The sequence below is a fragment of the Pectinophora gossypiella genome, chromosome 14, assembly GCF_024362695.1.
Source record: "Pectinophora gossypiella chromosome 14, ilPecGoss1.1, whole genome shotgun sequence".
Lineage (NCBI taxonomy): Eukaryota > Metazoa > Arthropoda > Insecta > Lepidoptera > Gelechiidae > Pectinophora > Pectinophora gossypiella.
The window spans coordinates 15,347,519-15,360,122 of NC_065417.1; the positions used below are offsets into that span (position 1 = coordinate 15,347,519).

Sequence of the window (12,604 nt, forward strand, 5' to 3'; positions counted from 1 at the left end):
ATTTTAACGAATTCTGAATGGTCTGGTCATAGCACTACTTTACAGCCCACGTTTTACTACCATACGTCAAAATAGACCTGATCAATTACAATTACAAAACTCTTTACGTTACACTACAATGAGATATTTTAATCTGTCCCTTCTAGAATCTCTATATCCGCGTCACCAACTATATCGCAAGTGGAACTGCCTTGTGTAACAGTAGTAAACTCAACTCACAATAACTGCCTGCTATAGGTCATTTTATACAGCATACCTATTCTAAGCTCTACTGCTAGGTGCCTAGGTATGTATTACACTAATCGTTATTACTATATAATAATGTATTGTAGTCTGTGTTATTTTGTTCATTATATTTATTTCGATTAAAATTTTAATGTCATCGTTCTATGAAAAGCGTTAAAAAAGTAAGAAATTATCTAAGACTTATATATAAACTCACACCTATTTCCCACCGGGGTAAGCAGAACCTATGGAATTCCATTTACTCCGATCCTGACACACTTTTCTTGCTTCCTCTACATTCATCAATAGATCGTACTAAACCTTTTCTAAAGACATCCCCAATTTGGTCATCATCATCTCCCGTTGTCCCGTTTCTCATGAAGTCTGTTGCTGGCAACACAAGTATAAAATAATAATATTTTTTTGGCATGGCAATGTTGTACGAATCGAATGGCCGACGCCTCCCGCGAAAGTGTATTTTAATAACAATTTAATTAAACAGTGGCCCCGATTCCTGCAGACACCGCCTAATTTTATTTTAAGTTATATCTGTCATTTTCATATCCGTCGAAAAGGAAAGGGACGGATGATTCACAGCTCTTAATTTTAGGAAGAATGAGTAAATGAATGAATAACCCGGCCGAATCAAAAGGTACGTCGCTGGTATGCAATCCGTTTGACGTGCTGTCTACTTAACTGTGTCGGGTTATTGACGGTTGTAAAATTTTTAGACGGTTGGTTTAGATTTGTGCTTAAAATTGACGTGTGTTCCATAAATTTTATGCTTGTCGATTACCCGTCCCTTTCCTTTTCGGCGGATAAGAAAATGACAGATATAACTTAAAATAAAATTAGATGGTATTTACAGGAATTAGCACCAGTGACAAGGAACAATCTGGTGTTTTAAATAAATAAATCAAAATCGTTTATTTCGGACAAAGTCCATAGAATGTTAGTATACAAACGACATATAAACTAGTGTTAGTAGGACATTATTCGGGCGATCGTAAGTTCAAATTATAGGGTGTGAAGCTCCATCCACCTTTTTAGAAGGGGGGAGTCCCACCTATCACATAACGTCTTCAGGATACTGTTGGGGCTGGCTCGAGCCCGCGTGAGAAGCGACGCACAACGTTTCCGCATGATTTTCTGCAGTTAGAATTAGAACCCTCGACCTCTCACCATCTACTACTCATACAGTCCACACACACCAAGAGCCGAACAAAGTCTGCTTAACTAACCTAAAGATTTGACAGATCCGCTTTTTTCCAGAAGCGACTGCCTGTCTGACTTTCCATCGCGCGAAGGGAAAACCAGTTCAATTAGCTCTATGTACGTAAATAGGTAAACAGAGGGTATACGTCCCACTGTTGGGCACAGGCCTCCCTTCGTCCATAAAAAGTACAAAGTGTCCATCTTGGTCTATTGCACCCAATGCGGGTTGGTAGATAATAATGCTCATTCCAACAGACACCTCCTAAATTTATTTTAAATAATTAAATTTGGTTTAAGGAGAAAGGCACAAAAGCCAAAGTACATTACAATAACATTACATTAAAAGACTACTATATAGGTAACTACGTAATAAAGGACAAGTATTATAAAAAATAGCAGTAAATATTTAATGAACATCGTATTAATAAAAAAGTAACAAACACACAAAAGTTGCTTCTTTTATATTTATTAATAACTCCGTAACACGGAAGCTAAAAATCGATGAGAACTTATCATTATCACATTAAAATTAATTCGTAATAACATAATGTAAATTGCCACTACTCTACTATAATTTCTTCATTACATGCACGTTTCTACAGTGTTAGATATACCGCCGGCAAAAGTACACGGGAAATATAATTATGAATAATTAAATAAGTAAATAAATAAAAAAATAAAAATTAATAAATAAACATCATTCAATTAATTTTAGTAAATAATTAATTATAATGTATCATCCGTACATCTTACCTAAAATACACAGCCACATTCCAAAACCAAAAAAACGAATACCAAAATCAAAATTATTATTCTTTCTCTTGCTAAATATTGCTATTGGGTACGACTTCGGCTTTCTAAAAATACTCCACAAAAAGCTTCAGCCTTTAGCCAAATTAATTTCTTTATCCATCACTCTGATTTGGGCTTACGTGCTCACGACCCCGTTTAAGAATTTAGTCGGGGATGTCGCTTGGTACATTTTAAACTTTGGTCAGTACATTTGCTACGTAACTGTTCTACAGTTTACCAAATACACCTTGTACGATTTTACCCTCGAGGTTTATGGTGTAGACCAAAATATGACGCGATTGAGTAAGGAACGTATTGGAGTGGTAATGTGGATACAATTCCTGTTCGTATATACTTCAAAATACGCTGTACTATACTTTTATTGTGTACTGTACCGAGATGAGTGCGATGGAGACTTTTTGCCGTTTTATGTCTACGGTATACCCGCTATGGGCATAGATGCGGTATCAATAATACTCATTGTAATATATTACTATATTTACTGTTTCGTCAAATATTTAAATAATCTTTTGAAGGAGGGCACAAACATACAAACTTTGAAAAAGCGTTACATGTCGATTGCTGATTGTTATGAGAATGTAAAACCTCTGCACGGTAGATTGGTAAGTTCCCATCAAGTCATCATCATCATCTACGTCACTGAACAGAAGAAAGGTTGGATGGGTTCAGCCCAGGAGGAGCCCAGGGAGTATGGAGCGTACTCCACCACGCTGCTCCACGGCCTACGTGAAATGAATGAAAGTCAAGCCACTTGAAGTATCGTCGATATGTGTTAAACTAGCCATCAATCAGTATAATTGACCGAAGATTGTTATTAGTATAAAAAATATTTACACAAAACATTTTTCTTTAACCAACTTGTGCATTTACTTAAAATATTTTTTCAGTTAATTATCCAGCTATTGTTTGAGGTACCACTATTGATGAGTTTGATGTGGAACATGCTACTAAATATCAAGCAAGAGGTAAGAATCTATCATTAATTATATAGAATAATAAACGAATATTTTTAAAACACTCGATCGTAAAATAGCTCTATTGTATCGCTTTTAGGTACATAAAGCACTCTATTAAAACATTCGTGCTGTACATTAGTACCTACATTTTGATTAGTTCAGAAATTATTTATCTACTATAATCCAAACCTAAGTTATGACGGTTCAAAAAATCAGCGAAACGTTTCGAGAAAAGGTAGGTAGTGCCTGCCCTTGCGCTTCGGTTTGCTTGTCTTGGCGGGGGCACTACCGTGCCCCTAGATTTTGTTATATTTTATTACAATACAAAACACTTAATTTCACTTATACCGTATATTAAAAATACAATAAAAACATGTGTGGTAAGCAAACTCTTAGGACGGATTGACATTCGACCACGGCTATCGGCTAAACATCACTTTTCGGAAGAGTTTAAGAGAATAGAAGAGAATCTTTTCTTGTGTCACACTTTTTAGAGTGACCGTTCCACTATCCGCCACTTGTGGCCCCGTAGTTGGCCTGTAGCTCAGCCTGAATGTAGCTGTAACTACAAATAATTTGACGTGTGCTGTTAATTTAAATCTGTCGGATTATTATAAAATTTTAGAAGGCTTTATTGATTTCTGCCTAAAATTGAAGTGTTTTTCGTCAATTTTATGCCTGTCGATTACCCATTCCTTTCTATTTCGACGGAAAAGAAAATGACAGGTATAAGTTAAAATAAACTTAGATGGTGGGTACTGGAATCACCAACAAATAAATAAATAAATAAATAAAATAAAAAATTCGAAAATAAGTCAAAAAGAAAGAAAAAGAACATTCTATTTGTTAATTTACGACCCTCAGTGCGCCATGTTTGTTTACTGGTTCTTTTTTTTTCAGCGTGGCTGGTTCACGTACATCGGCGAGTACGTGTTTGTGTTTCATATAATGTCACAGATTATATATTCAGCTATCGCCGTTCAGATGGTCCGTTCACAGCTAAACACTCTGACAGTCAATCTACATAATATACTCGTCGACGAACACGGTAAGTGCGTACCAGCTGAATTGTTCTTTAATCTAGCAATATAACATAACATAAGCTCACGCCTACATCCCAATTGGGGTAGTCAGACGTACATCTATCGCAACATGAACTAATCAAAACCTTGACACCAGGGTTAGTGAGGCTGGTATTCAACCTCACAACCCACACGATAAGAAGAAGTATATCTAGTTGGGGTTACACCGAATATATTCGGTGTTTTCAAGGCTACTTGGCCGGACAAATGGGGAGCGCTGAGAGCTCTCACCCGGTACACAATTTAAGACAACAGGCCTGAGGGTACCCAGCTGGGCGCGAGGCAAGGCTCAGGGTATCGTATGAGGACGTCTATATCAATTTAAAAAAACTTATCGACAGCGAATGTGACTACGCCGGCGGGGTTGGTATCGGGGTCCTGAAGTGTTTGTTGTCACGAGCTGATTGGCTTAATACCTACTTACAATATTAGTCTACACGATGATAACTATGTCGGCTTTTTATAGTATTTAATTACTTTAGCAATCATTTGATCTACACCCGCGCTATGATAGCCATGGGTAGAAACCATAAAGTAAGGTTAATAATTAAGTAGCTGTGTCACAAAGTAGGTTATCGAAAAAAACTACACACTGTCATTGGCAAGTAAAATGGACAGAAAAAAAACAGAGCTTAAAGGCCTCGAGTCTCTCTCTGTCTTTTTTTAATATCGTCATAGACAAAACAAAATTGATCATAGACCTCTTCCTTCAAGTATACGGTCACGAGCATTAATATGTATTCACTTTGGTACCATGTCACATTAACTTTTTTGACAAATTGAACTGTAAGTCTCACTAAATGTCAAATATGTTAGTGCGACAGAGTCCTAAAGTGGGTACATTATATTGCTCATGACTGTACATTCGTTTCATGGAATTTTAAAATCTTGCAGCTATTCTATGTTTTATTGTTGTTTCAGATATGACGAAGCATGACGGAATATCTCGTCTGCTGCAACTGATGTCGGCGAGGCGCCTACAGCACGACGTGGTCGGCGTAGTCCCCACTGACATGCGGCTGCCTCTCTCAGTGGCCAGTCTCTGCATCACCTACTTGATCGTGGTCGTGCAGTTCACACATCTCTACGATTAAACTCCCCATAGTATCAAAGTCCCCCTTTTTTTTGCGGTGACTTATTGTAGATTTGCCGCAGATGGCATTAACTAGTTGGCCGGACAAATGAGGAGCGCTAAAGGCGAGAGCCTTTCCCGGTACTTATAACATTTAAGACAACAGGCCTAAAGGTGCCCAGTTCGGCGCGAACCTCGGCTCAGGGCGTCGTCTGAGAGGAAAAATATTTGAAAGAATTAATCAACCTTAGGGGGTCGATAGCGATAAGCGCTGATTGAGGGAAAACGTCAAGCGTTGAATGTTACCACGTCTGCGGGGTCGGTATCGGGGTCCTGTGTACTGCCGAGGTTCGAATGAATGAATGAATGAAATATTTATTTCAGATCATCATCATCAATTTAAGAGCCACGCTCTTGTCGGATATTTATCCATATTTTGTTAGTAATAGAATATTATATATCTAAGTTAGTAAAATTTATAATTTTCATTGGATGTCACATGCATGTACATCCAGTGAGTGAGGATGGTTCGAGCTATGATTAAATAAAAATAATTTTGGCGCATGACTGTTTCTGTAATTCTGTCATATTAGGCCGATTTAGGGCAAACAGAATGAGCAATGTTTTTGGTAGACATTCTGTTAACGTAAGCGTTAAATAAATGTATAAAAATTCAGGGATTTAATTTAACTCTACCTAATAAAAAGATGAAAGAGAGGAAGAAAAAATAATTTTAATTTACTAATCTAGAATTTTTACGCTTATTTCTTTACTTTTCACGAGGTTAGTAGCCTACCCTTTATGAGCAAATAGCAACATATTAAACATAATTTTCCTTTATTTAACTGCCATGGCGCGTGGAATAAATATATCTATATATCAGAAAGAAATAATCAGAATCATTATAGTGGTGGCAATATAGAGTAAGTATGTTATTAATTACTAATAACTTTCTATAAATACGCGCCTTTGTTTGTCACAGTACCACAGAACCCATTGTAACTACTACACGAGAAATAAAGTAATGAAACTGTATAAATAAATAAATTATAACAAATAAATAAAGTAAAATGTATCGTCCGTACTCTTTGGCTAAATTACTCACAGTCTCAAACATTCCAAAACCAAAAAAGCAAATACCAAAAACACTATTATTTTTCTTTTACGCGCTAAACGTTCTATTCGGTTACGATTTCGGCTTTTTAAAGACATTCCCTCGAAAACTTCAACCGTTAGCGAAATTAATTTCTTTATCAATCACACTCCTTTGCGTATTCATACTCGGAATGCCGTTCAAGGAGTTCGTTGGTGACGTCTACGTTTACACAACGAACTTTTGTCAATACATCTCTTATATAACTGTTCTTACATTTACAAAGTACACTTTATACGATTTCATGCGCGACATATACGATTTAGACGAAGACATGCCGCGAATTGACAAGGAACGTATTGGAATTGTAACCTGGTCATATTTCTTGGTCGTGTATATCTCGAAATATTGTTTATATATTATGTTCTGTTCAATGTTCGACGCACACGCTTGTGACGCAGGTTTTATCCCATACTACATATTCTTTATACCATCTATGGGCATAGATACGGTGTCAATAATATTCATTTTAATATATTACTACATTTACTGTAGCGTCAAGTACCTAAATGATGTTTTGAAGGAGGGCGCAAACATACAATTATTGAAAAAGCGTTACATGGCGATTGCTGATTGTTATGAGAATATTAAGCCGCTTTACAACAAATTGGTGAGTTTGGAAATGTTAACATTAGAAGAGCCCTGTTACTTTTACACCCTGCTACTTTTTGTAACGATGCAAGCGCGTAATGAGGTATTTTCTTTTTCTTTTCTCCTAGTTGCTGGATAGATGGCGCTGAACTTGATTGGTTACTGCAAAGAACGAAACATTAATTTACATTTAGACATTTCTATTTTTTTCGATATTTTTTTTAAAACAAGACATATAAAATAAATAAATTACAAGGAAAAAGGAATCGAACTGTTAAAAGTTCGTGGCATCTTGACAATGGCCCGGTAATTGGTTTGGCGTCATCTAAGGACTTATTAAGAACTATTTTTATTTTTTAATTCTAAAAAATAAAATCTCCCATTGTTGTCTGCTAAAGAATTTTGTATTATTACAGATAGTTTTCGAACTACTGTGTGATGTTCCCGAAATTATGGCTATGATGTGGCACGTACTAAGAAACATCCAAGAGGAGGTGAGTAGGACACATCTTTTTTATTTGTATCATCATTTAACTCCACCATATTCTTTATTTATTTATTTATAAAGTATATATATCCATTACAACATTTTTACATTTTTTTTTTTTTTTACATAAATATTCCAACCCCTGTCCATTTGTTTTTCTAAGGGATCAATATAAATGAGGGGAATCGGGAACTCATATTCGAATCCCGGTGGGGACATATCACAAAAATCACTATGTGAGCCCTGGTTTGGTTAGCAAATTGCAGGCTGATCACCCGTTTGTCCGAAAGTAATATGATCCGTGCTTTGGAAGCCACGACTTGGTGCCTGTTACTACTTACTGACGTAAGTAGGTACGTAGTTATATGAGTCACGTCAGGGGCCTTTGGTGGCTCAATAATAACCCACCAGGGTTGATGAGGTTGGTAATCTACGTCATATAGCCCACACGATAGAAGAAGACCACACATTATACAGGGTGTTAATGACACCGTACCGAATACTAAGGGGGATGATTCAGCTCTTGATACTGAGTGGAATTTTCCGTGGTCGATTTATCCACTAACACCCTGTTTATATACGTACGAATTCGAACCCGGAACCTCCGGATCGTGAGCCCAACGCTCAACCTCTGAACTGCAGAGGCCGTTAATGTGTTATTTTCTTTTACAGCGCGGCTGGTTTACGTGTGTAGGGGAATATGTGTTCGCGTTTCATACTATGTCACACATCATATATTCAGCGATTGCAGTTCAGATGGTCGGGTCGCAGGTTGACGCCATGGTGGTCAAACTTAACAATATACTTGTTAATGAACATGGTAAGCATAGCACACTTTTGATGATTGACATAGATCTAATCAAGTCAAATCAAATATACTTTATTGCACACAAAAAAATCATTGCTATCGACCCACTAGGGTCGATTCATTCTTTCAAATATTCTTCCTCCCAGAGAGGTTCACGCCCAACTGGGCAGCTCAGGCCTGTTGTCTTAAATTATTATATTATTATTATTGCTCAATTACTTTTATGTGCGCAAATGTCAAATTAAAATACTGCTTTTTTACACTTTGTCTGCTTTGGCGACGAAAGGCTTTTGTAAAAACCTATCAATAATTTCAAGTTAGATAAACTTCTTTTTTTTACGTGACTTATTGTAGATTTACCGCAGGTGGCAATAACTACTTGGCCGGACGGATAAGTAAGCGGACCCCGTGAAAACAGATAGTTTTGATATATTGTAAATTTAATATTCTTTCAGATATGAAGCAACATGACGAGATATCTCGCCTGCTGCAGCTGATGTCGGCGAGGCATCTGCAGCACGACGTGCTGGGTGTAGTGCCCACTGACATGAGACTACCTGTCGTTGTGGTAGAGCTCTGCGTCACCTACTTGATTGTAATCGTGCAGTTCACACATCTATACGACTAATTCTAATACTTAAATGCTATCGACAGAACTATGGTCCGTACCACGAGAACCTACCTATTATTAATATGTTCATGGAAAACAGAGAAGAAAAAGAAATAAGAAGAGGAAAAACGAAAAGAAGAGAAGAAGAGAAGAAGAGAAGAAGAGAAGAAGAGAAGAAGAGAAGAAGAGAAGAAGAGAAGAAGAAAAGAACAACAAAGAGGAGTAGTGGGGGTGAGGAGAAGGGGGGAAGAAAAGGTTTTGTGTTTGGAGAAGTGTGTCAAGATCAAAGCAAAACGAAATTCCATAGTCTCTGCTTACCCTGTGGGAAATAGGCGTGAGTTTGTGCATGAGTCATAGAAAACTAAATTATTTATTCCATATGGAAATATTAATACTTTGTAGGTTAAATGGAAAAGGTAAATTATTAATGTACTTTTATTTTTTAATACTTGACTTTTACTCTTAACTAAGTAGTCGTTATATGAGGCATGTCAGGGGCCTTTGGCGGCTCAATAGTAACCCTGACACCAGGATTGTTGAGGTTGGTACTCCACCTCACAACCCATACGATAGAAGAAGAAGCTGTTTGTGTTGTTTTTCTTTTTAAAAAAAAAAATACATCACAATTAGCTGTCATTTGTAAGTAGAGTAATAATTACTATATGTTTTTACTTAAACAAAATAAAATATAAAAAACCACCTACGGAATTCTGAAGTGATCGTGTCATAAATCTACGACTTTGTGACACGGAAACAAAAAATCGATACTGGAACTAATCATAATAATTTAATAGAGGTGACAATTGTTTATTACCGCCACTTTACTATAATTTCTTCATGATCCTTTTTTTATTTCAGTAGTTGAGGACTTGTCGTTTAAAGCGCACGAGAATTAAGCAAATTAAAATGTATCAGCCGTACGCCTTAGCGAAAATATACACTCATATTCCGAAATCAGAACTAAAACAGCAAATACCAAAGACACTGTTAGCATTCTTTTTCATTCTAAATGTTGTGTTTGGCTACGACTTCGGTTTCGTAAAATTACTCCGCCAAAAACTTCAAAAAATTGCCAAATTCATTTCTTTTGCTATTACCCTACTTGTCATTTTTATACTCGCTTTGCCTTTGAAGGATTTTGATGTTGATTTTGATTATTTCTGGATTTTATCAAACTTCGGTCAATACGTGTGTTATATAATTGCTATTAAAATAACAAAATATACTTTTTACGATTTCGTACTTGACATATACGCTGTAGATGAAAATATTACGCGAATAAATAAAGAACGTATTGGAGTGATAACGTGTGTTAATTTTTTAGTTATGTTTATGTCAAAATATTTTATGTATTACATTTACTGTACTCAGCACCCACAAAGTAAGTGTGATGTAGATTTTATACCATTCTATATATTTTTTATACCCTCTATGGGCATAGATTCAGCATCAACAATACTTATTTTAATATACTACTATATATACTGTCGCGTCAAATTTTTAAATGAACTTTTGAAGCAGGGAGCAAACATACAAATAATAAAAAAGCGTTACACGGCCATTGCTGAGTGTTATGAAAATATTAAACCATTGTACAGTAGATTGGTAAGTTTATTTTATTTATTTATTCACAAAGTGAGGTACTCATCTAACCGCCATCAGACATAATGTCTTAAAGTTTTTATAAATTTGAATAAAAATAAGAATAATTTATTACCAGAAACTTGATTGAAATATTTTTGTCCCATACATCTTTACTTTGTCTTGAACTTGTTAAATATAGAATATGTCAAATCTAGAACCTGTTAAACATAAAATCTGTCAAAAGTAGAATCTGTCGAAAGTCCCCTAAACAAAAATTACAAACAATTTTAGTAATAAAAATATCGAATTTATAATATATGTTCCGTTTTACAGATAGTTATTGAATTATTCTTCGAGGTACCAAGAATGATGTGCTTGATATGGAGCGTGCTAAAGTTCATCAGAGATCAGGTAGGTCACCATCATCATCAAGCCTCATACATCTGTTCCAGAGTTTATTGACGAGTTTATTAAAAACATCAAAGAAGGGAAGCTTCCCTTCTATCTTTCCAAAGACCAAGAAAAGCTTACATGGAACACATTAAAGAGAAGGCGAACGTCGTGTCTTATAAGGAGATGAAGGAATTGGTCTTTGATAATTAAAGCACATGGTCTTTGATAGACAACAATGGAGAATGCTACACCGACAAGAGCGTGGCTCTTAAATTAGTGATGATGAGTATATGACTGAATGTGTCGAGCGATTAATACCTACTCCCACATTTATTACAATATACATAACTATTTCTTTTCATTTCCGGAAATCCCATAAGGTAGAAAATCTAGAAAAAGGTACAAAATGGGTCATATCTCCTAAACCGCAAATAATCGCTGAACATACATGGGGGTGTTTCTAGTAGCTAATGAGCCCCTCTATCTAATTTTTCATTTTGAACGTGACCTTCTGGGCCACCCTGTATATCACTATATTTTACTACATTTTTATATGTATTTTTTTTTCTATATTTTACTTCCTTGTTTTCTTCATGTCCTTATATCGGAAGAGTAATGTTACATTAGTCCAGGGGTGCAGAAAAAGTATTTTTTTCCTCTCACCTAACGTGAAGATGTGTCCCAGTATGGCTTTGTAATAGACTACTCCAGGCGCCATTCCTCTTGCGTCAGACAGAGTACTGCGGGGCGGAAAGCAAGAGGGAAACTGCCCTATTTTTCCCTAAAAAAGTAGCATGGAAAATGCTGCACCAACAAGAGCGTGGCTCTCATATTAATGATGATGATGATGATAAACGTGAAGATTTAACAGGTCCGGTTTTTTACAAAAGCGGCTGCCTGTACGATCTTCCAACTAGTGTAGAGAAAGCCAGACCAACACATGTTAGGTTACATACCTCCATCATCATCTCTCTAACATTATCCTGTATTTCACGGGGTCCGCTTACCTAACCTGAAGATTTGACAGGTCCGGTTTTTACAGAAGCGACTGCCTGTCTAACATACCTCTACAAAATAACCTAATTATTATTTCAGGATGAAGTGTTCTACGCTGTGGGCGACTACCTGTTCGCTTTCCATATAATGTCCCACATTACTTGTGCAGCGATCGCCGTCCAGATGGCGAGCTCAGAGGTCAATGCCCTCATGCTGAATCTTCACAAAATACTCTTTGATGAACACGGTAAGTAAAATTACATAATGAAATACGCTTCTGTCGGTCTCACGGATGTTTTTTTATTTGCGAAATCCAGAGTTTTGACATTTGAAATTCTAGTCAGCAAATGTTATTTTTCCGATTTTAATACAGACAAGTTGTCAATTTGAACCATATGTAATGTATGCCACTCTAAGGGTGGTATTAATAAACTAATCTCAGCTGAGACTGCCCTCAAGATCATGCTTAATTCCCTGATTTAAAATAAGAACTGACACATTAACATGATCTTGAGGGCAGTCTTAAAGCTGAGATTAGTTTATTAATACCACCCTAAATAAATTAAGTGCTATTAGAAAAATCCAAGTTTTATCAATATTTTTTCAGGAATTTTGAAGT

The 12,604-nt window shown here is 36.2% G+C and overlaps 1 protein-coding gene across 2 annotated transcripts; it reads left to right on the forward strand.

Moving 5' to 3' along the window:
• The first annotated feature begins 3,146 nt into the window (after nucleotides 1-3,146).
• Nucleotides 3,147-12,226, forward strand: LOC126372781 (uncharacterized). 2 transcript variants are annotated; one of them, XM_050018669.1, is made up of 6 exons: nucleotides 3,147-3,218; nucleotides 7,524-7,601; nucleotides 8,267-8,414; nucleotides 8,858-10,617; nucleotides 10,930-11,007; nucleotides 12,085-12,226. In XM_050018669.1, exons 1-4 carry the CDS (start codon nucleotides 3,177-3,179, stop codon nucleotides 9,028-9,030), a joined length of 441 nt encoding a protein of 146 aa, XP_049874626.1. In that variant the 5' UTR covers nucleotides 3,147-3,176; the 3' UTR covers nucleotides 9,031-10,617; nucleotides 10,930-11,007; nucleotides 12,085-12,226. The 2 variants fall into 2 exon arrangements, with proteins under 2 accessions (XP_049874626.1, XP_049874625.1); XM_050018668.1 differs by lacking the exon at nucleotides 3,147-3,218 and adding an exon at nucleotides 6,356-7,126.
• Nucleotides 12,227-12,604: the final 378 nt, after the last annotated feature.